General features: G+C 36.0%; 1 protein-coding gene across 1 annotated transcript; it reads right to left on the reverse strand.

Annotated features, from left to right (window-relative positions):
- Positions 1 to 13,763: 13,763 nt before the first annotated feature.
- Positions 13,764 to 17,187, reverse strand: LOC18424253 (U-box domain-containing protein 75). Its single transcript, XM_006828843.3, has 2 exons — positions 16,104 to 17,187; positions 13,764 to 15,177 (listed from the first exon to the last, which is right to left on the reverse strand). Exons 1-2 carry the CDS (start codon positions 17,133 to 17,135, stop codon positions 14,848 to 14,850), a joined length of 1,362 nt encoding a protein of 453 aa, XP_006828906.2. The 5' UTR covers positions 17,136 to 17,187; the 3' UTR covers positions 13,764 to 14,847.
- Positions 17,188 to 21,918: the final 4,731 nt, after the last annotated feature.

Genomic DNA, 21,918 nt, shown 5'->3' on the forward strand with positions numbered 1-21,918 from the left:
CGGTGAGGTATAAGTGGACCTATCCGGTACGCCGGTAGTGGATTCATCCGGTACGCTGGTGAGGTATAAGTGGACCTGCAGGGATTAAGTGGACCTATCTGGGATGCCGCTAGGAATTAAGTGGACCCATCAGGATTCTGATGGGGTATATAGGTGACCTACTTGGGACGCCAGTAGGGTAATTTGTGAAATCTTTTGAATTACATTATTGTTAAAATGTTATACGCATTTCAATTATTCGAATTATACTTAATTATGTATTTTTTAAAGTGAAACTGTTGATGCATTCTGTTAATAGATCTCCTTTTTTAAAATATTGATATCTTTCAGCCATGATTAGTTTTAGGATTATGTTGATCACTTACTGAGTAGCCAAACTCATCAAATTATGGTAAACATTTTTCAGGATAACTGCCGTTTCATTTTGAGTGCTCGTCAGGATCAACTCTGGAAGATATTGTAGTTGTGCTTAAACTTTCTTTTGTTACTTTGTAAGAATTCACCATTGTAAATTTGTCTTATCAAGAGATGTATATATATTTTGACTGTCATATCTCCGAAATATCAGTATTGTAAATTCTTGGGACGTGACAAATATGGTATCAGAGAAAAATATCCCTATCTTTTTCAGTAATCAGGTACACAAATTTAGATGACTAAATTTCTTTAAGAGGAGAAGAATGTAATAATCTAAAAATTTCAAAAAAAGAAAAAAAAAAAACTTTTAATAAGTGATGTTCCATATGAGCATGATGCTCCTTAGGGACCATCACTACTTTCAAAAGCTTTTGGTTTAAATTTTTAGCTGCCTTGCAACGTCCTTTAGTGGACGTGGGCTTTAAACGTTCAAGTATAATATAATTGTTACACCTCATGTATGAGGTGTAACTTAATAAGATAATATAATAAGATATCTTAAGAATTTAAATAGGAGAGGCGAGGACTCCCATCCTAGAAAATTTTTGAGATCTTTCTCTCTCTAGTCGAAACGTAGTGAGTTTTTTCTCTCTCTAGCCGAATTTTTTTCGGAAGTTCCCTCTCAAATATTTTAAGTAAGTGACTTCATTATCTTGAAAAATAATCCGTTCTTTTTAAAAATGAAATGAAATAATTACTTCTGCTTATTATCATGAATTTTAGGCACGATAAATTTTATGTGCAAGCGACCTCGTTATTTTGAAAAATAATCTTTTTAATAAAATTGTGATATTTTATCTATGTTAAAAATTTTAAGTGCTGTAAATTCTTAGAAAAATAAATTTATTTATTTTTCTTTGTCTATTGATAGAAAATTTTAGATACTGTAAAATTATTAGAAATAAATGTGATATTTCCGCTTTTAGTAAAATTGTGAGATTTCTTTCTACTATTTTTGAATATTTAGACATTGTAAATTTCATGTGCAAACGACTGCCTTATTATTTGAAAATTGATATTTTTGCAATTGATTATAGCATTGTCTATGAAATGTTTATTTGCAAATTAACATCCCATAAATTGTGATAATTCCATGTTCTTGAATTTCTATAAGAGTTTTTCTATACATATTAGATTGGCAATTATGCTAGAATGTCTTTACGAACTGCTACCTTTCTAAATTTGAGCCCAAAATATTTGACTGGTTTTCTTTGAAATGTTATTGAAATTGACTGTTATTAATGGTTTCACTGAAATTCATATTAATAATTTCCGTGATATGTTGAGTACATGATATTACTGCTTTCGAATGTTTAAAGAGATTTAAAAATACTTTAAGTATGCAAGTGGACTCATCCAATTCGCCGGTGAGGTATAAGTGGACATATTTGGTACGTCGGTAGGGATTAAGTGAACTCATCCGGTACGCCGGTGAGGTATAAGTGGACCTGCAGGGATTAAGTGGACCTATCTATGACGCCGATAGGGATTAAGTGGACCCATCAGGACGCTGATGGGGTATATAGGTGACCTACTTGGGACGTCAGTAGGATAATTTGTGAAATCTTTTGAATTATGCACTGCCATTAAAATGTTATACGGATTTCAATTATTCGAATTATACTTAATTATGTACTTTTTAAAGTGAAACTGTTGATGCATTCTGTTAATATATTTCCTTTTTTTAAATATTGATATCTTTCAATCATGATTACTTTTAGGATTATAATGATCACTGACTGAGTAGCCAACCTCATCAAATTATGGTAAACATTTTTCAAGATAACTGCGGTTTCATTTTGAGTGCTCGTCAGGATCAACTCTGGAAGATATTATAGTTGTGCTTAAACTTTCTTTTGTTCCTTTGTAAGAATTCGCCACTGTAAATTTGTCCTATCAGGAGATGTATATATGTTTTGACTGTCACATCTCAGAAATATCAGTATTGTAAATTCTTAAGGCATGACAGGATTACATACTATGAGACTAATTACCATTGTTATAAAGAAAACACAATCACTCCTAACTATTAAATGTCAAATTGGATAGCTTGGGGTATGTCACAAAGTCTGAGAAAAAAATTTAAACTTTGAGTCACCCTATCTAAAATCTGACGTACAAGAGCGATTTTGAGCTCCTTGTACCCAAAGTAAATAGTCCCATTGTATATTTTTTCTTTCATAAATACTATCCGAATCTATAAATTTTGAGAATTTCAAGTTATGGGATTTTATTGCTTTTTCGTACTAATTCTATTTGCCATTTTTTTTTTAGCAAATATTTTTTATAACTTCTATAATATGCAATAGCATGGTTATCGAGACTGGACCATTGACTGGTGCCTTGATAGGTATGGCTAGTGTAAAGTTTGGGTTTGGTCTAGAACTAGCTAAAACCAATGTTTTATCAGTTCTGGCGTATTGTATCAATTGTTTTGACCTATTCTACAGGCTAAATTAAATTGATAAATTTTTTAATATATTTTATATTTTTTAGACTATTACATTTATTTTTCTTTAACTTTTTCTAAAATCCAATCAAACTAGTTCGATTAGCAGTAGAACAATTTTGAATAAACCAGACCTTACTAGTTCAATAGCTAGCACAATCCTTACAACATTATGTAACAGTATTATTTTACATATATTAAGCCAAAGTTAAAGAGCACCATATAATATTCCACAAGAATGGGACTTTACTGTTGAAGAGAATACATGGCCAGAGAAAGGGTTGGAGATCCTAAGAAAGAGCTCAGGGTATGGAGGGCAAGGTTGGATCCACTAAAGATATCATTATGTCGTTCCCAGTTCTATGGGACTCCAACCTTTCATTAAAATGGATATGTGCTGCCCCTTGCAAATCTTCCATCAAGATGTGTTTCTTTTTCTGGCCTTTTCAAACCTCTTAAAATTGTGCTACTAAATCTTGCCTATTTTTTTATTTTATAAAAATGAAATCTATCATCTTGGCGCAGTATCCTTTCTTTTCTCTCTCTCTCTCTCTTTTTTTCTCTCACAAATCCATAGTATGATCTTGTGGTTTCAAATTAGATATTTTACTCTCTCTACTTTTGGTCATATTAGGATATAGTTGCAATTCATTCCTCTCCTAAATGGTGGCAGATCGAGATAACCCAAATCCCTACTTGGTATAGCGAGCTCCCTACAACAACAAATCCAATACCAAAATAAAATCCCTAAGAACTGTGTAATAGATTTGGAAAGAAAAATAAAAATAACGCAAAAGTGGAAAATGAAAAATCACCAAAGCACAACACAATTAAAAAGTAAAAGGCACACACCAATTTATGTGGCTCACCTAAATGGACTACATTGACGCGCAAAAGGTAAGAATGCATTCACCATCAATAGAAGAAATTTTAAAATTTATAAATTTTGTAGAATTACCTCACACAATGGAAAACAATTTCAAATTAATCTCTCCTGCCACAATACCACCATCATTTTTTTTTAGGTAATTCAATAGGACTATAGGTCCCTACCCGTTTTTTTTTAGTTAATTTTTTTGAAGGTGTCAGTGGGTGGTGTCAGTAGGATTGTAAACCACAATGTAGTAACTAGGTATGGGGGTGCTACACCACGACCCAAACCCTTTCCTAATTGACTCATTTATTTCTCTATCAACCAACTCCATAGCTGCAAAGAAATGCCGATGAAATCTGACCAATATAAGGATTCAACAATGGTAGTCTTTATGTAAAGCCCCCAATCTCTATCTCCCAAACCTTCTCTATACTTTTACTGTTGTTTTTACTCTCTCTACAGTACACTTTTATGGGTGTCCATAAAAGGCCATTTTGAAGTGAGGAAAATACCCCTCAATAAAAGAGAGAATGCCAGATGGGGGTAATTTACATTACCGTCCTAACAATCTCCACATTGATGCAAAATCGCATCATTGCATTACCAAACCTTCACTTTTTTCCTTCATTGAAACCAAGAGAAGTTATACTCCACTAACTTCTCTACTTAAATAACTTCTCTATTTAAATAGGTTTAATAAGCATAACCACATGATTGTCTTCGGTATTGATCTTGACCCATCAAATTCTTCTATATTCAACAACTTGTCGAATATAATGATATTGAACTAATATGTGCATTGAACTCTTATGGTGAACTAGGTTTTTGGCCAAATGAATAACACTCATATTATCACAAAATAGTTATAGGCTTATACGTAACACCCATCTCACCCGTCAATCCTTGAAACCAATTTACTTCTTTTGATGCCTATGTTGTCGCTATATATTTGGCCTTAGTATTTGATAGTTCTATTGCGTCTCTATGCCTTGACACCCATAACTTATCGGTCCATTTACAAAGTAAAAAACAAATGTAAGTAGTTGACATATGTCTATTAAGATTACCTACAAAATTTGCATCCACAAAACCTTGCATTGGATTTGAGCCGTCACCAAATGTGATTGCATAATTAGTAGTGCCTCTTAAGTATCAAAGCACCCATTTTGTTTCTTCTAAATGAACCTTTCTGGGGTTTGTGATAAACCAACTTAGAACACCAACTGCATGGGTAATATTTGGTCCAGTACATACTATGGTGAACATTAAGCTTCTAATCACATTTACACAGGGCACCTTAGCCATGCTTATTCTTTCTTCTTCCGTCTTCGGATTTTATCTTGAAAATCATTTTAAGTGAAGTGCTAGGGGTGTCTTCACTCGCTGTACATTTCTCATGCCAAATTTTTCAAGCACACTTTCTATAAACCTTTTTGAAATAATGACAAAATTCTATTTTGCCTATCCTTTTCAATTTCAATATCAAGGATTTGTCTTGCATGTCCAAGATTCGCTCATCTCTAATCATTTGCTCAAGGATGTCTTGAGCTCATCAATCCTAGCATTGTCTTTACATACCAAAAGCATGTCATCCACATATAAACTAAAATCAAGTATGTACCATTAGCAAAGAACTTTAAATAGATGCAAGGGTCATACTTATACCCAATGCTCATCACAAACATATTGAGTCTTTTATACCATTGTCTTAATATTTGCTTGAGTCCATACAAGGATTTCTTCAATTTGTGCATAAGTCTTTATTTGCCATTTATATAAAGCCTTTTGGTTTTTCCATTGTATATTTTCTCTTCAAGTTTCCCATGCAAAAATGTCGTCTTCACATCCATTTGCTTGAGTTCTAAGCTATGCATGACAATAAACCCAAGCACCAACCAAATTAAAATCAACTTGATGACTAGCACAAAACTTTCTTCAAAGTCAATGCCTTACTTTTGTGAGAAGTCATTCGCCACCAAGCTTGCCAAGGGACTCCTTATTTATTTTGAACACTCATTTACAACCAACCGCTTTTCTTCCTTTTGGTAGCTCTACCAAATCTCATGTTTTGTTTCTTTAAAGATCAATATATCTTCTTTCATAGCTCTTTTCCAATTAAAACCATTACTGTCAATGGCTTAATGAAATGATGTTGGCACTTCATTTTCAATATCAAAGCATGTGAAGTATTTAGATTCACATAATATTTATGCCACTCAGGTGCAAGAGTTTCTCTAGTAGAGCGCTTATGTGCTAAAGGCGCAACTTCATGTTGATAGCCATGCGGTTCTTTATATTCATTTCCTGGTTCTTCATATTCTTCACCATGATCAATGCATTTCGCATAAGGCATAATTGCACTTGGTCGAAGCATTTTGTGGTTGTTATCAAACTCTTAGCGCTCTTTTTGGACTTCTTGATTTTTGTCCGTTTCCATCATCCTTTTTGCCAACACTGTGGATTCATCAAAATGGACATTCCGACTAGTTATTATTTTTGGGCACTTGGATCCCAATATTGGTATCCCTTCACACCCTTGCTATAACCCAAAAGTGATGCACTTCTTTGACTTTGTCCAACTTGTTCCTTTGATAACTTGGAATAAGTGCATAAGCATCACAATAAAAAAAAAATTAAATTTGAGTAATCGCTAAAAGTTTCATACCATATCTCATTAGGTGTTTTGCTTCCCAAATCTACCGAATGTGACTAGTTGATGAGATAACAAGCCATTGATATGGCTTTTGCCCAGAATTCTTGTTATAGGCCGGCATTGTTTAAAGTGTAATTCATTCGCTTGGCAGTATCATTTTGCCGAGGATTGTAGGTCATTTGTGTGATGCCTAGTAATTCTATGGCAGTATCATTTTGCCGAGGATTGTAGGTCATTTGTGTGATGCCTAGTAATTCTATCAACCTTATTAAACTTTTCTAACTCCTTTGATGTAAACTATCCACCATTATCCATTTCAAGAACTCTGGTGTGATGCCCTGTAGATTTTTCAACTTTAATATTAAAATTCTTAAATGTATAAGACACATTATTTTTGGACTTGATAGTTTTTATTCATATTTTTGTGGAGAAGTCATCAATAAATGAAACAAAATACAATACATATCCATAAGATGTAGTCCGTGATGGGCCCCATGCATCCAAGTGAATATAATTAAGTTTATACTTACTTTTATGCTCCCTGCCCTTGAAAGGTTGTCTATATTGTTTCTCATGGACACAATGCTCGCAAAAATCAAATCCATCAAATTTAAGTACAGGAATAAGATTCTTCTTCCTCAAGACCTTTATATCCTTATTACTCATAAGTTCCAGTCTTCTATGTCATAAACGAAATGGAACTTTCCCTCACCTTTGACTGCCGAGTTCAGATCATCACTTATTATTGTGCTTCCTAACAACTTATATAAGTTCCCTACTCGGAATCCTTCCATTACAATTAGAGCCATTTTTTATACTTTGATTACTCGACCTTAACTGACGAAATTGTAGCCTTTTGAATCTAGAAAAAAGAGAGAAATCAAGCTCTTTTTTAGCTTTGGCACAAGCCTAATATTCTTTATTGTCTGAATGATTCCATCAAAAATTCATAAACAAGTCAAACCCATTCCAATCACTGTAGTAATTCAGTTATTACCTACAGATACCGATCCTCTTTCGCATGACTCATATGAGTCAAACTATGATCTATGGGGGCACATATGATGGGTGGTTCAACTAGAACATAGGATTATATACCACCATCAATACTTCGCCTTCAACAAATCTGGATGTCTACTCATAAACTTGATTTATTTCATTTTTTAGAGTCATTTTGCCTTTCACCTCCGACAATGGGACCTTTTGAAGAATCCACCATCTTTCTTTTAAACCAATTATTCCTTATATGTTCCGGCTTCCCACAAAACCAACTGGTCGAAATTTTTAGAATTGTTTCTTGAATGATTTCTTGATAATCTCACTCATAACATCGGCCCCTTGCCTTAACAGCTTCGGTTTTTTATTCCACCGAACCCAAAGATGCTTTCTTTCAAAGTTTATCATCCAAAAGAGTACTACAAACCAAGCCCAAATCAAGGGAATTTTCTTTACTACAACTCGATGAAGTAACAATTTAATCTAATGCAAATAAAAAGGCCGGGGTTTTTTTATTTTGTATTTTAGATTTGGTATTATTTAAGTTTTTTGTTTATTTAGAGTTATTTTTGTATTTTTTGTTGTAGAGATTTGAGGGGTATAAAATATATTTATTTTAGAATTTTAAGAGTTATCTCCTAGATAAAGAGAAAATAGAAAGGACTATCTTAGACGATATGTTCTAATATTTAGGAAGTCAATCTTTTGGTTAGAAAGTCAAATATGTAGTTAGAAATGTTATCTTTTTTAATAAATAAATGACTTTTAAAATGAGATACAAATATGTTTTTATTTATTTATTTATTGTTTCAATTATATTAAAGGAAAATAGTCTCTCTTTGTAAAAGAGAAGATTGAAATTGAGTAAAATTGATCTTGTGAAAAGATCTTTTCGGGGTGGATTTCTTTGTCAACCCTAAGAGGGTATATTCTCTCAAACTTTTATTTTATTTTTTTATTTTTTGGTTTGCTATTGTTTCTCCCTGCATCAGTTGGTATCAGAGCTTTGAGATAAAAAATTCATACACTATATGGAGCATTTGAATCAATTTGAGCAATTGCATCAACAATTTGATAGACACATGGAAGACCTTCACATATCAATACAACAATATCTACAAAATCGACAATTCAATAGACACATGGAAGAGCTTCGCAGATCAATACAACAATATCGACTTAGGATAGTACAACTAGAGAAAGAAGAGTATGAAGAGGTATATCTCGATACAAAAGATGATGTTGAAATGTGCACAAAATTTTGAAAATCAATTGTGAATAAAATGATGTGTGTTGTAGCTTATGAAATGCCACCTTGCGAGCTTGAAGGAGAAATCAAGAATCAATTTGGTATTCCAAAGTTAGGTGTCTCAAACTTCCAGTACAGTCGTATTGGATATATTGTTTATTTATTGAAGAAAAAGTATCGAAGCGCATATTGGGGCTGCATTACCAACTTTTGAGAAGGCCTCTAAAAGAGTTGAGTTTTATAAGCTCGAGGTCGAGCTTTTCCCAACCTGGGGAGAATGATGCAAATAAAAATCAAAGATTTTTTTATATTTTTATATTTTCTTGATTTAAAATTTGGTATTATTTAACTTTTTAGTTTATTTAGGGTTATTTTTGTAGTTTTTGTTGTAGATATTTGAAGGGTATAAAAGATATTTATTTTAAAATTTTATGAGTTATCTTTTAGATAGAGAGAAAATAGGAAGGACTATCTTAAATGATATGTACTAATCTTTAAGAAATCAATCTTTTCGTTAGAATGTCAATAAACATGTAGTTAGAAAGGTTCTCTTTTTTAAGAACGAAATGAGTTTTAGAATGAGAGATACAGGTATTTTTATTTATTTATTTTATTAGTTTAATTGTATTTAAATGCGAAAGGTCCCTCTTTGTAAAAGAGAAGAGATTGAAATTGGGTAAATATTATCATATGAAAATATCTTTTTGGGGTGGATTCCTTTGCAAACCCTGGGAGAGTATTTTTTTTACTTCTCATTGCATCATTATCATAGGATTCCAGCAATATACAAAGTAAGGTGACCATCTTATCTTCATCATACATTCTTACAATACTTTCAAGTTGATAAATGACATCATTAAATTCATTCAAGTGCTATGACAAATATTGTGCCCTCTTTCATCCTCAAGGAATGCAATTTTCTTTCTAATAAAATTCAATTTGTGAGAGATTTTATTTGATATAGATTTTCTAATTTTTCTCGCAAGTCATTTGTTGTTTTTTTCTCAATAGTGTTAAACAACACTTCATTTGCCAAACACAAGCTAATAGTAGCTCATGCCTTCATGACAAGTTCTTCCTAATCATCATCAATTATATTATTGGTTTCTTATCTTTCCAAATAATGCATTGTGTTGCCCTTGATTTACTAATAAATCTTGCATTCAATTTCCAAATTTCAAAATCATCTTTTATATTAAAATCTTTATTTCAAATTTTTGATTTCCCATTTTCATCAAATACTACACCACGCCCTTCAGCTCTGATACCACTTGTTGTTATACCACTTTGTGGCATTCAAAGAATTCCCCTCCACTAAAACCAAACACCCACCCAAGCACTCTGAAAGAAGTTAGATCCCATGGTACAATGAACTCAACTCTGCCTAGTTAGCTAAAGTATAACCCCCCCAATAATAGAATAAGATACATTTGAATTTCTCGCCACCCCTCTTACCGACCGAGTTTCCCAAAAGCTCCCATCAAAATTTAACTTAAGTCTTCCCACCAATGCCAATGGTGGTTACCAAACTCCTTTGGCTCTAACTTTATGAAACTTTAACTTAGCTACATTCTCCAGATTCAATAAGAGGTCAACCTTGGACAAGCCCCCACCCTTCTTTGGTCATAGAAACCTAGCTCCACAAAGACTCCACTACCTTCTTTACGAGTCTCCTCACTCATTGACTTATTTCTTTGACTCCATACGTCCCATATAATTGCTGCTTGAAATGCCTTCCAAATAGCCTTCCTGTAATCTCAAAGTATTCATCTATTCTATAATATCCGAAAGTGTAGTTAGGCCCAATTTTTGTAAACCCCAAACCCAAATATTGTAAATGAAAGGGCAATAGAGTAAAAGATGATCATTATGCTCCTCATCATTTTTGCACATCAAGCAAATAATGACCAAGACAACTTCTCTACCATCAATGCCTTTCCTTGCATAGCCATCCACAAAAAAGCTTGAACTTTATGAGGTATTGGCCATTTTCAAAGTTTGCTCAAAGCAAGCTGCGATCGACAAACCCTATCATGAAAGAGTTGTTGGTGGACTAATTTCACCTAAAATCGATCATCACTCTCTCTCGCACACAACCTCATAGTCACCTTCAAGGGGTAAATGCACTCCATACAACTCCTGCAACAGCCCTAAAAATTGATCAATTGCCACACCAGATGCACAAATATAATCATAAACAATATCTCATGTCAAATAGTGCTTTCCCCTATGCTCAATCCTCTCACTAGCAAGCCGAATTATATCTGGGAAATGAAACTTCAAGGCTGAATCTGCTATCCACTTACGGTGTTAATGACTGATACGATCACCTCTCCAATCATCCATGTGATATTCCTTTCCATAACGGGCTTACACTGAAGAATACCTTTCCAAAGATGAGATCCCCCAATGCCTCCCCTGCCACTACTAATAAAAATAGCATTACTATTCATTCCATACTTAGCCCCATGGACCTTCTACCACAGCTGATTTAGGGGTGGCAATGGACCTAGACCTGATCCAAGACTCAAGGGGGTAGACCCGATCCAGGTCTGGGTATAAGTCCAAAAATTGGATCCAGCAGGGCAGGTCTTGGTCCAAATCTTGGACTCAAACACTATTCGAGTCCCAGTCCGGTAATATTTTTCGGGTCCTAATATATGAAATATATTTACCCATAGTTAAATATATAGATATTGGGTCAGGTTCGGTCGGGTTTAGATCAAGGATCTGATTCAAGTCCCATATCAATTTTTTAAGTCTGGGTTTGAGTCTAGCCGGACGCGGAGCAGACCCGATCCGTTGCCACCCCAAGTGATCATCCCCTAGGTTTCTGAATAATTGCATCTTGACTAATCCGGCCAATTTGGCTAAGCCTTTTCGTGACGTATTAGACAAACATCATGTTTGATACTAGTCTTATATCTCATCGACATCCAACCTTAGTAAGAGAGATAACATGATTAAATCAAGGTTCAGCACTATGCTCTCCTAGGAGCAAAATCTACATTTACTCACTCGGGCAATGACCTAATTGAGAGGAATTTTTTGGTTTGAAATTGTGGGCTCCACTTAAAATCACAAGATGGCATTTTGAAGGGAAAAATTGGATTACAAGTTTAAATAAACGCATAGATTTGAGCATCCAAAATTTTGGTTGGTGGTTCTAACACAGGGTGTCATATTTTTATGCGGCCTTAGTTTCTTCTTTTATTTCTTATTTATAAGTAGGTTGCTGGATTATGTGCATCCCCAAAATTTTAGGTCTTAAAAATGATCGCAGCTAGATTTTTGCCAAGGGAGGAAATGTACATTTTGCTCATTCAGAAATATATGCATATTTTCAAAACAAGAATTTGAGTTTCTCAAGTGGGCCAAAGATGAGTTTGATTTTTTTGGTCAAAAGGAAACCTACTTATGGTTTCTTTTTTCCTTAAGCATGTTCTTCTTTTCTCATAAATATTGCTTAGAAACTTACATCAGTCAGTGGATGATTCAAATCATAGTTACCCGGAGCCGGAGCAAAAGCAACTCCGGGGTCGGGAACAGGAGCATGGAATCGATGGCTGACCAAAGCTCCGGCTCTTATGGAGCGGGTTCTGGTGAGGTTATCAAGAATAGAGCCAGATCTTGGACAAAAAAGATCGCTCTCCCATATGGAATGGGACTGCACTCTCATATGGGATGGGATTGCACTCCCATTTGTAACGGGATCCGCTCCTAGTTGGATTGAACTGCACAAGGATCCAATCAAGATCCGAACCCTATTATAGATGAATTCATGTTCCCACAAAGCATTGCAACCCATTTCCACTCTAACACAGTCACAATCCAGTTTATTCTAGAACTCATTATCTAATATATAAACCATATCAGTCATAGGTGAAAGCACTTACTATAGAAATGGTCATTAGGGCTAGATCCCTGTGTGGTCAACCCTAAATGTCGATGGATTAATTAAATTTCATTAATATTGTATGGAGTACCTTTCAATTCTCTAATTGAATTTTATTCTTGAAATGGTTATTACTTGTAGTGTAATTTCATACACTACAAATAGAAAGAGAGAAAAAGGCATCATCAATCATTTTTAGTTGCATAGACATTTATAGATCAGTCTTAGTTGGAAGCCATTAGCATGCGGCAAGCTCGCACATTGTAGAAATGCAGGCTTGGCAATAAATATATTTTTTAAATATAATTTGATCTTAATTTTTAGAGAATATAAAATCTTTAACATGAAGATCATGAAAATAACAAAAATAATAAAAAAAGTTTGAAAACTAGAAATTATAATTATATTAAGAAAACATTTGGACCGTTAGTTACGATTGTTTTCAGATGGACCACCTATTAGCATCCAACTTTTAAGATGGATGCTTTATACCACTGATCCGCACATTGTAGAAATACGGTCCAGCCCGCATGAAACAATTGTTCTTTTCAGTTGCATAGTCATTTATAGGTTACATAAGAGGGAGGGGGAGGGGGGGGGGCGGTGCACGAGGGTTGCATGAAACAATCATTTGATTCAACATTAGACCGAGAAAATCTTCCAAAAAGCAAACAAAAAAGGCCCCAAAATATCAAAAGGCTCTTCAACTTTGGTGCATCGTTTGACACAAGAAAAAGCTGGCTCCTAGAAATGGAAGACCTTATGATTTAGGGAAAAAGATCCACAAATCCAACGAACGAGCAACATGATATATGGGGATCGAGATCTTTGTGCTCATCGGATTGAAATCCCTGAAAAGAGGGAGCGAGAGCCCGCCAAAAAAACAATGCATTCCATTCAAAATCCTGGCTCCGGAGCCCAAAATCTGGATTCTGGACCCAAAACAACAACCTAATGGGGCGTACCCGATAACTATAATCGAAAATAGTGTGGTCCTATGGAGTCCTTTAGCACCATAGGAGGAGCTAACGATTTGTACCATTCAAAAGTATCCAATCCTAGGCTATTTAATCATTTAATGGTAGTTAATTGTCCTTAATTTGTGACCCATGACTATTGCCAATCATTCATTCAACTTAGCTTTGATTGGGAAAGAGATGCTGACACCATAGAAAAAAGGAAAAAGAAGCTAACTTCCTAATCTATAGTAAAAAACGGGCAGAACACGCATTTTTCTTTTTTTGTACAAAATGATTCATATTATTAAGCAAGCATGATGTAGCATCTCGCATTGCATTAATAACGTTTCAATGTGAAATTAATCCCCATTTACATCTTGCATGTTAGACAAGACATCTGAAAGCACACAATGTGCTAGGGAACAACAACACAAGCATCATGGATGAAGATTTTTGGGGTGATGTTATGGTTTCTACCATGACAATGAATATGTAAATGTTGCCATCAGTGAGAGAATATTTTGGTCTAGGTGCTGATATTATACTGCCTGGAGAGTATACAATACGGTGCTCTGTCAGACCGTCCACAGTATGCGACTTCGACGACTGGTGAGATTCACCATTGCTCCCTGTTAGGACTAACAGCACTGCAGTTGGTCATCAGTCATCCTCGCCGTTTGTAGATAAGATTGGACAGTGCATTGCCTATCTGAGCACCACAATACTCATAACAGGGTACTGTATGTTTTGCCTCTGCCATGGCATTGGAATAGATGACTTGTTTAATTGTGCTAACCCTTGAGTTTTGCCATTTTCAACCCCATAACTAATCAAGCCAATAGAGAGGGCCGATGGAGTTGGTATTCTAAAACAGTAATTAAAACTAAGGCTCTCTATCCATAAAAATTTCGCCTCGATCGGCATTTGAACATACACAATCAAATTTACATGTTTCCCCACCGACAGATTCCTGAATTTCTCAATTACCGAAGCTTAGCTTTCCTGAATTTCTCAATTACCGAAGCTTAGCTTTCTTCGAGATCATGTTTTTCGCATTCTGATCAACTCCAGAGCAATCAAGAGGAGTACTACACTTCTACTTTTCTCTCTGCCTCTCTGATTTCTTTCAACCAAGGCAAATATACAGAGTGTGCCACTTTTTCTCTCTATCCTTAAGATTCTAATTTCTCCAAAGGAGCATACAAAGAGAGCGTGTCGCTCCACAAGACACACCTCTGAACGATCTTGTGCCGTCTAGACCCTAACTCATCATCATCTGTCCACAAAAACTTCGAGTGAGACTACTTTTGTAGCCTCAATACACAACCTGCACAAACAGATCTTCGGCACCGCTTTCAATGTATGGTGTATGACAAATCGAGCCCACACTTGGAGGCAAACATACTCAACCCCTCGCCATGGCCACGACTGCAAAGCTTTAGTAGGTTCCGTGCTCTTTGCTTAACCGCAGGCTCGCACGTGCTCTGTAGAATTAACAAAAGCTTAGCAGCGAGCTTAGCCTCCATACCTATGCCTGCACCATGAGTGCAGAGCCTTAGAAGAACGGAGAGGCCGAGTGCCGTGCACCTCTCTGACACCCTCATTAGGGTGTTTACGATATTAGGGACCGCTCTTTCGCAGGATCTGAGAGCCTCAGCTCCCTCTTTTGATAGTTGCTCTAGTACCTATTGAGACAGCAGGACAGGAGAATTTAGCTTCATAGAGCTAATAGAAATGAAGAAATTTGTTTGTAGAATCCGCCAAATAAAATCGGTTTTATTTTAAGAGGAAACACGGATATATGCTTTGGTACTGGAAGTTCATGGTGACTACCAGCTATTAAATGTGAAATCGGATATTGTGTAATTTTTTCATAAATTCTCAAGTAAATTTTTTAAGATTTTAAATCTGCCATATTTCCAACCACCAATTTCACATCTAACCGCAAAAGGTAAAAAAAAAGTGATATTGACCATCCTTTTTATCATTTCTGGCAATGATCTTATTTCTTAAAAACCACAATATTGGTTGATGATTCATGTCGTGACGGTCGATCTAATGTAGTGAAGCCTTCCATGGATCTAGGTCCCATTTCATAAATTTTGTGGCGGTCACCATTGCCATCTTTAGATCCACTGGAATAAGCGAGGCATATAAATAACCTACGAAATGGCTTTTCTTGATCAACGTCCATGACCGACCCAACCATGAAATGCACAAAGTTTTAATTTGGTTACTGTGTAATATGATCTATATGGTTCCTCATAACGTACGGGTGGATATAGGGAGAAGGGCTCCAGATCTGCGTGATCCACTCCCCACTCCATTGGTTAGATGGTCCACATGCTTATGTTGCTTTCATGATCATTTATTTATTTTTATTTTACAAATGTTGCTTTCGTGATCATATGGGCTGGAAAAGAGATGCATTTCACATGATCTTGGACGTTATCACCCTCCATCAGTGGGCTGGGCTAGAGGGTGATGGAAGCGATAGTTTTTATGATGTCCCTACAGTCTCTCCATCACCGATCAACCAACTGAATGGATGGTGATCATGGTCGAGATTATGATCCATATGGATGATGTTACATTCTTCCACATAACATACCTCCATGCACGTCTGAGCATCGGCGCCCTCGGCTACAGGGAGGATGTCGAGGAGGCAAGGGATAGCGCCCGCCCTCATAAGCAGCGTCCGGGCCTCAGCCCACCGACAAACGGCATGGAGCAGCCGGACACCGGCAGAAAAGGACTCAGAACGCGGCGATCTCGCGAGGCGAAGAGCTCCAAAAAGGAGCCTAAAACTCGAAACACTCCCAAAATCTGGAGGAGCAGTAGCAATGGCAGAATGGAGCACTGAGGCCGCAGCCACCTGTGAGGCAGCGGGGGCCTCATGGAGGAGATCGACAAGGAGAGAGAAAGCGTCAGGGTGTCGGAGAAGAGAGAGCACGTCAGGGTTGAGGGGGAGGAGAGAGAGGAGGTCAGCCGATAAGGCAGCTACAGAGGGAGGAGTAAGAGGGGTAAGAGATTGCGCAAGAAGAGATGGAACGTCAAGATTCGCAAGAACTTCCATCGCCTCCTCGTGCGATCTAGCAAGAGAAAGTAGGGAAGAGAGGGCGGAGATGCGATGGGGCCGACGTTTGGCCACCTTGAGGCGATGGACGAGGAGAGAGGCTGAGGTGGAGAGAGAATTCTGGGAGAAATGCGATTGGATGAGGCGGCGGAGGGTGGAGTTGGGGGTGAGAGAGGTGTCGGAGAGCGGGGTGTTGGTGGCGGGGCAGGTGAGTCCACCAGAGGCTAGCCAGGTGAGGATGCTGGAGCGGTCGTAGGTCTGTCCGGTGCAGAGGGTGACGGGGTCGCGCATCGGCTCACGGGAGATGGGGCAGACGAACACCTCCGGCGCCCCCTCGCACCACTCCCATTGCTTCCCAAAAGCTTTGTCTGCTCTCTTCTCCGCCTCTCTTTGCCGGATTTCCTTCTTCATCTCTCTCTCTTCTACTCTGCTTTGCTTCCTTTTGGGGGTATTTATTTTGAGAGGTCTCCGGCTTCTGCGGGGGAGGTACACTGGTTGCCTCGTTAGGGCCTGCACTTGTTTATTTTGTAAAAGAGGAATTGGGAGTTGTCTTCTTTTTACTCTCATGGCCTTTTAACTTTCCATGTTTATTTCACGAAAAGGAAGTGATGGAGCCTATCCTCTCTGTAAATCAATGCTGCTACGTCCAATTTGATATAAAAATTTCCAAGTGCTAAATAAACTCTCACTAAATTTTAGCATGAGCATAGTGCTGTCAGCCTAGCTCTAAGAATTTAGGTCCTTGGCTACACAATGTGGCCCAAAGGCCCGGCCACGGCTGGGCAACCACAGCCCAAAGGTGGGCCAAGCCAAGCCAAGGCTGGTCCCATCTTTTCTTTCTCTGTTTCTTTTGTTTTGACCAAGGGCCAGGGTCTCTTTGGGCAGCGCCTCACCTCTCTTCATCCACATGCCAACTAGGGTGGCAATGGACGCAGACCCAAGGGGCGCATTCCAAGCCTAGGTATGGGTCCAATAGCATGTCAGGTCTGGGTCCAAATTTTGGACTCGAACACGATTTGGGTCCTAATAAATAAAATATAATTAAGAGCAACAATCCAATCCAATGCAATGGTTGTATCATAGTATTAAATACATAAATATTTTAGTTTTGGATACGGTTTATATAGAGCCAAGGCTCTAAACAATCAAAGTAAAATCCACCTTCAAATAGTATCAATAAATGTGGTTTTAATACTGAAAATATTTGTGATAGCCTTAAAATATATTTTCATCTTTGATTATAAAATTTAAAGCTTAAAAAATAATATAGCTCAAGCAAATCTATGAAAACTTAAAAAAGCTTGAAAATTAACTGTCAAAAATTGCATTACAAGATGTATTGTTTTTAGAATTTGAAATCCATCTTTTCCTCATATTTATGCATCTTGATTCCGAGATGATCAATTTGAAGATATTGGATCATCAAAACGAGCTCTTTTAGTGAAATTTATGAGGTAGGCTCTAATTTGATTGTTTAGAGCCTTCGCTCTATATAAACTTTTTTCTTTTAATTTTTGGGTCGGGTTCAAGTCGGGGTCCTATATCATTTTCAAATCAAACAAGACTCGACCCGATGCCAACTTAAAATTAAACAAATGCCCCCATTAATTAAACAAATGCCCCCATTCATGCAAGGTAAGAAACAATGCCCTCTTCAATGATATGATGACACTGCTGCCGGACAAAAATTAAAAAATCGACCGAGGGGGACACGTTTGACCGGTCCCCTTAAGAATTATTTAGGGTTAGAGGCACGAAACCTAGGGTTTAGGGGAATGACTTTTCTTTGCATATAAAGAAACGGGAAATGGAGTGTGGGTGTTAGGTTTCGAGGGAACCCCTTTTTCAAACATCATTTAACAACATTGCCTCACTTTTGCTCTCTGTCTTCATGCTCCATTGAAACTGCCCACATCTTTCTGCCAATTACAAAATTTGTCCTTGCTAATATACTCGTGTAAACTTGAATAAATACTCTAGATATTGTCCAAAAATAATAATAATAATAAATAAAAATGCTTGGGTAAACTTTCATTAACTAGGGATATGTTGGAGAATTCCTCAAAAGGGTGATTTTTCCACGCTTTTCAAAAGGTAAGTTTTTCTTGAGAAATTCATGTGGAAATTTTAAGATAGAAAAGGGAAATTAAAATAAATATCCTTAGGCATATTTCAAAAATATCTCATATTTTTAAAAATTTACATTGATGCTCCTTTTTTCTCCATCTATGTCACCTTTTCCAATTCGGAGGTGTATCGTACTTTGATCATTTAAGGTTGCAACCTTATGCAAACCACACAATTCACTTTCGATCTTAAATCATGTCGAACTTAATTTTTTGTAAAAAACTAATATTTGGTACTAAGAGTATCAAAAAATAAGAAAAAAAACAATGGTTTGGTACTCTCAATACCGAACACAAGAGAAAGCCAATAGTTTAGTGTTACGAGTACTGAATATAATATTTAAAAGAATATATATTGGCTTATTACTCTTAGTACCAAACTTTATCAAAAGCATGAATATATTCAGTACTCTCAGTACCAAATAGTACCACCAATTAACATAGTTCTCAACTGGAACTCCAAACTGGAAAGGCAATTATGGGATAATCAAATAAAAAAAATAAAAACAAAGGACGTCAACGTTAAGTTCAAAAGTTTTGGAATGTTTTGGAAATAAAAAAAATGTTTATATAAAGTTGACACCTTAAAATACAGAATTAAGGTGCACCTCGAAAATCTTTTGAAAAAGGTTGTTTTGATGTTCGAAAATATGTAATTGATCAACTCAACATTGAGGTATATAGATGTGAAAAAAAATTCTAAAAATAGTACCTCTTGCAACACATTATCCTTACCGCCCATTTTCAAGATTCATATGTTTATATATCTTCTTGATATGAATCATTTTTTAGAGTGTCAAAGTTTATAATAAGATGTAAAAATATATTCTTGCACCATCCTAAGAACTTTCGACAACAAAATTGCATCTCATGAGAAAGTTTGGAGGTCCACCTTAATTTGATTATTTAATGTTGCAACCTTATGCAAACCACACCGTTTTTAAATATTAAAAAAAAAAACATGTTTACATAAATTTCCCCAAAAAAAAAAAAAAATGTAAGCCTTATTATTAAGTTTTGTTTAATGATGGAATCATAAAGCCACATCCATGGTTCAATCGAGCAAGAGCTCAGACCCACAGTTGGCAAAAGTAGGTTATGTTTGCCATTTCAGCTTTTGGTTAGAGTCCACATAGCCCCTACTCAAAGATAAGCAAACATCGGGGCAATTCTTTGATTGCATAGAAAACCAGGGCTTTATTCAAATGCATAAACATGTAGCTTTGCAGCAAAGAGTGGAGTGGGGTTGATTTATTGAGTCTTGTGCACCACCTTTGCCTTATTTGTTTATGATGCTAATGTGTTTTATGAACATGGGTTGGAGTGGTTTAGATGGAGTGGGATGCATTACTTTAATCTCAAAAATTATTTTAATGGGGTCTTCCATGAGAGAAACAGTAGGACAAAAGCATTGCCTCTCTTTCATGGAGATCTGAGTGCATATGCAACCCTAGTTAATTAAACCCTAAAATGTTGAAAGAGCAGCTTTCACAGCCTGTCCCTAGAGACTAGGCATTGAAGCCCAGCATAGTAGAATCTGGGGGATAACACTGGTACATGCATATGGTGATAATTAAATGGAAGAATCTGTCTCTTTCCACCTGGTGAATCTAAAATTTTCAATATATTTCTTGGAAAGTTGAGTTCTCTTCTGGGTATGAAATTTTTTTGGGATATATTATGATTGACCATTTCCATCTGTCCTTTTAGCATGCGTGAGGACTCATGAAATATTTTGGGTATTTATTAGTTTATAATTGATCTCCTTCTTCTTCTTTTTTTTTTTTCTTTTTTTTTTCTTTTTAATTATGGGTGAGGTTTGTTTAAAGCCGAGGCCATAAACAATCAAAGTCAGGTGCACCTTCAAATAATACCGAAGCATGTTGTTTTAATATCAAAATCTTTAAGATGACTTGAAATTTTATTTTCATCTCCAATTATAAATTTTAAAGTTCAAAAAAGTGTACATCTATGAACAATTGAAAATCTTGAAAATTAACGGTTTAAATAATACATTACAAGATGCATTAGTTCCGAGACTTTAAATCTATTTTTCTCATGTCCATACATCTTGAGGTCGAGGTGATCCAATTGAGGATTTTTCAGCATCGAAACAACCTTTTTTAATAAAATTTTTATGTGCGCCTTAATTTGATTGTTTAGGGCCCCACCACTACATAAACTTTTTTCTTTTTCCTTTTTTTTATTGGAAATGGTTAAAATAAGGCTAGAAAGAAAAAGTGAAACCTCACCTCAAAGCTCGTCTAAAAATAAAGTTCTAGTGTCAAAAAACATTCAAATTGATCATCTCGTTCTTGATCATAATGTTTGTATAAAAAACGACGACTTCAACCCCTAAAAATAGTGCATTTTAAGGCATTATGTGGATCATCCATTTTTAATTGTTCACATATCCATATGATCAATACCATTTTCTGAGATATAAATTTAATAATCAATGGTGAAAATAGATTTTAGAGCTATATTAGAGATTTCATGTACTCAAAGTATTTTGCGAACAAGATCTCAAAGTGGGGCTTTATTTTTCTTTATATGGCCTAGGCCTTATAGAAACTGCATCCATTGAGTTTGTTTTTAGCCGCTAACACAAAGAATGAACCTCAAATTGCATCCAGCGCCAAGGTGATTCTAATAGATCTATTAGAATTGCTACATGATCAATGTGCATTTCTTTGAACTTTTATTATTACCAACCTTTGTTTACTTTTGAATGGGTAAGCTGGAAACACTCTTGAAAATTCAAGCTATTAAATTAGGATGCAGTTTCTATGAGCCCTAGGCCTAGGCTTAGGCCTTATGAAAACAAGCTAAAGTTTCACATCGATTCTTCATCCGTTGAACATTTTGGGCATCATAAATCTCCATGATGGCTCTAAAATTAATTTTCAACACCAACTATAATATCTAAAGTTCAAAAAATGGTACAAATCTTTCAAATCTGTGAACATTTATTTTAGGGCAAAATGGATGGTCCAGATAATGTGTTACAACATACATTGAAATCTTTTTTTTTTTCACAACCATAATGGTCAAGGCACATATGATCGATTTAAAAGTTTTTCGATACTAAAACTGCAATTTTAGGTAAATACTGATGTGAGTTTACTTATTTTAATAGTTGTACAGCCCTATCAAAATACTTTCCATTAAATTATCACAATGTACATAGCTATTCATTAATGCAAACCTAGTGGGCAAGCTGG

This window comes from Amborella trichopoda, chromosome 9 (assembly GCF_054954075.1).
Source record: "Amborella trichopoda isolate Santa Cruz 75 chromosome 9, AtrichopodaSantaCruz75HAP2 v2.0, whole genome shotgun sequence".
Lineage (NCBI taxonomy): Eukaryota > Viridiplantae > Streptophyta > Magnoliopsida > Amborellales > Amborellaceae > Amborella > Amborella trichopoda.

Excerpts from the sequence above, each read along its gene's own strand:
- LOC18424253 (XM_006828843.3), bottom strand. The coding sequence starts at position 17,135 with ATGAGAGTAAAAAGAAGACAACTCCCAATTCCTCTTTTACAAAATAAA. Across the intron at positions 15,178-16,103 it reads ATGCTCAGACGTGCATGGAG|GTACTAGAGCAACTATCAAA; the intron begins GTATGTTATGTG and ends CTGTCTCAATAG.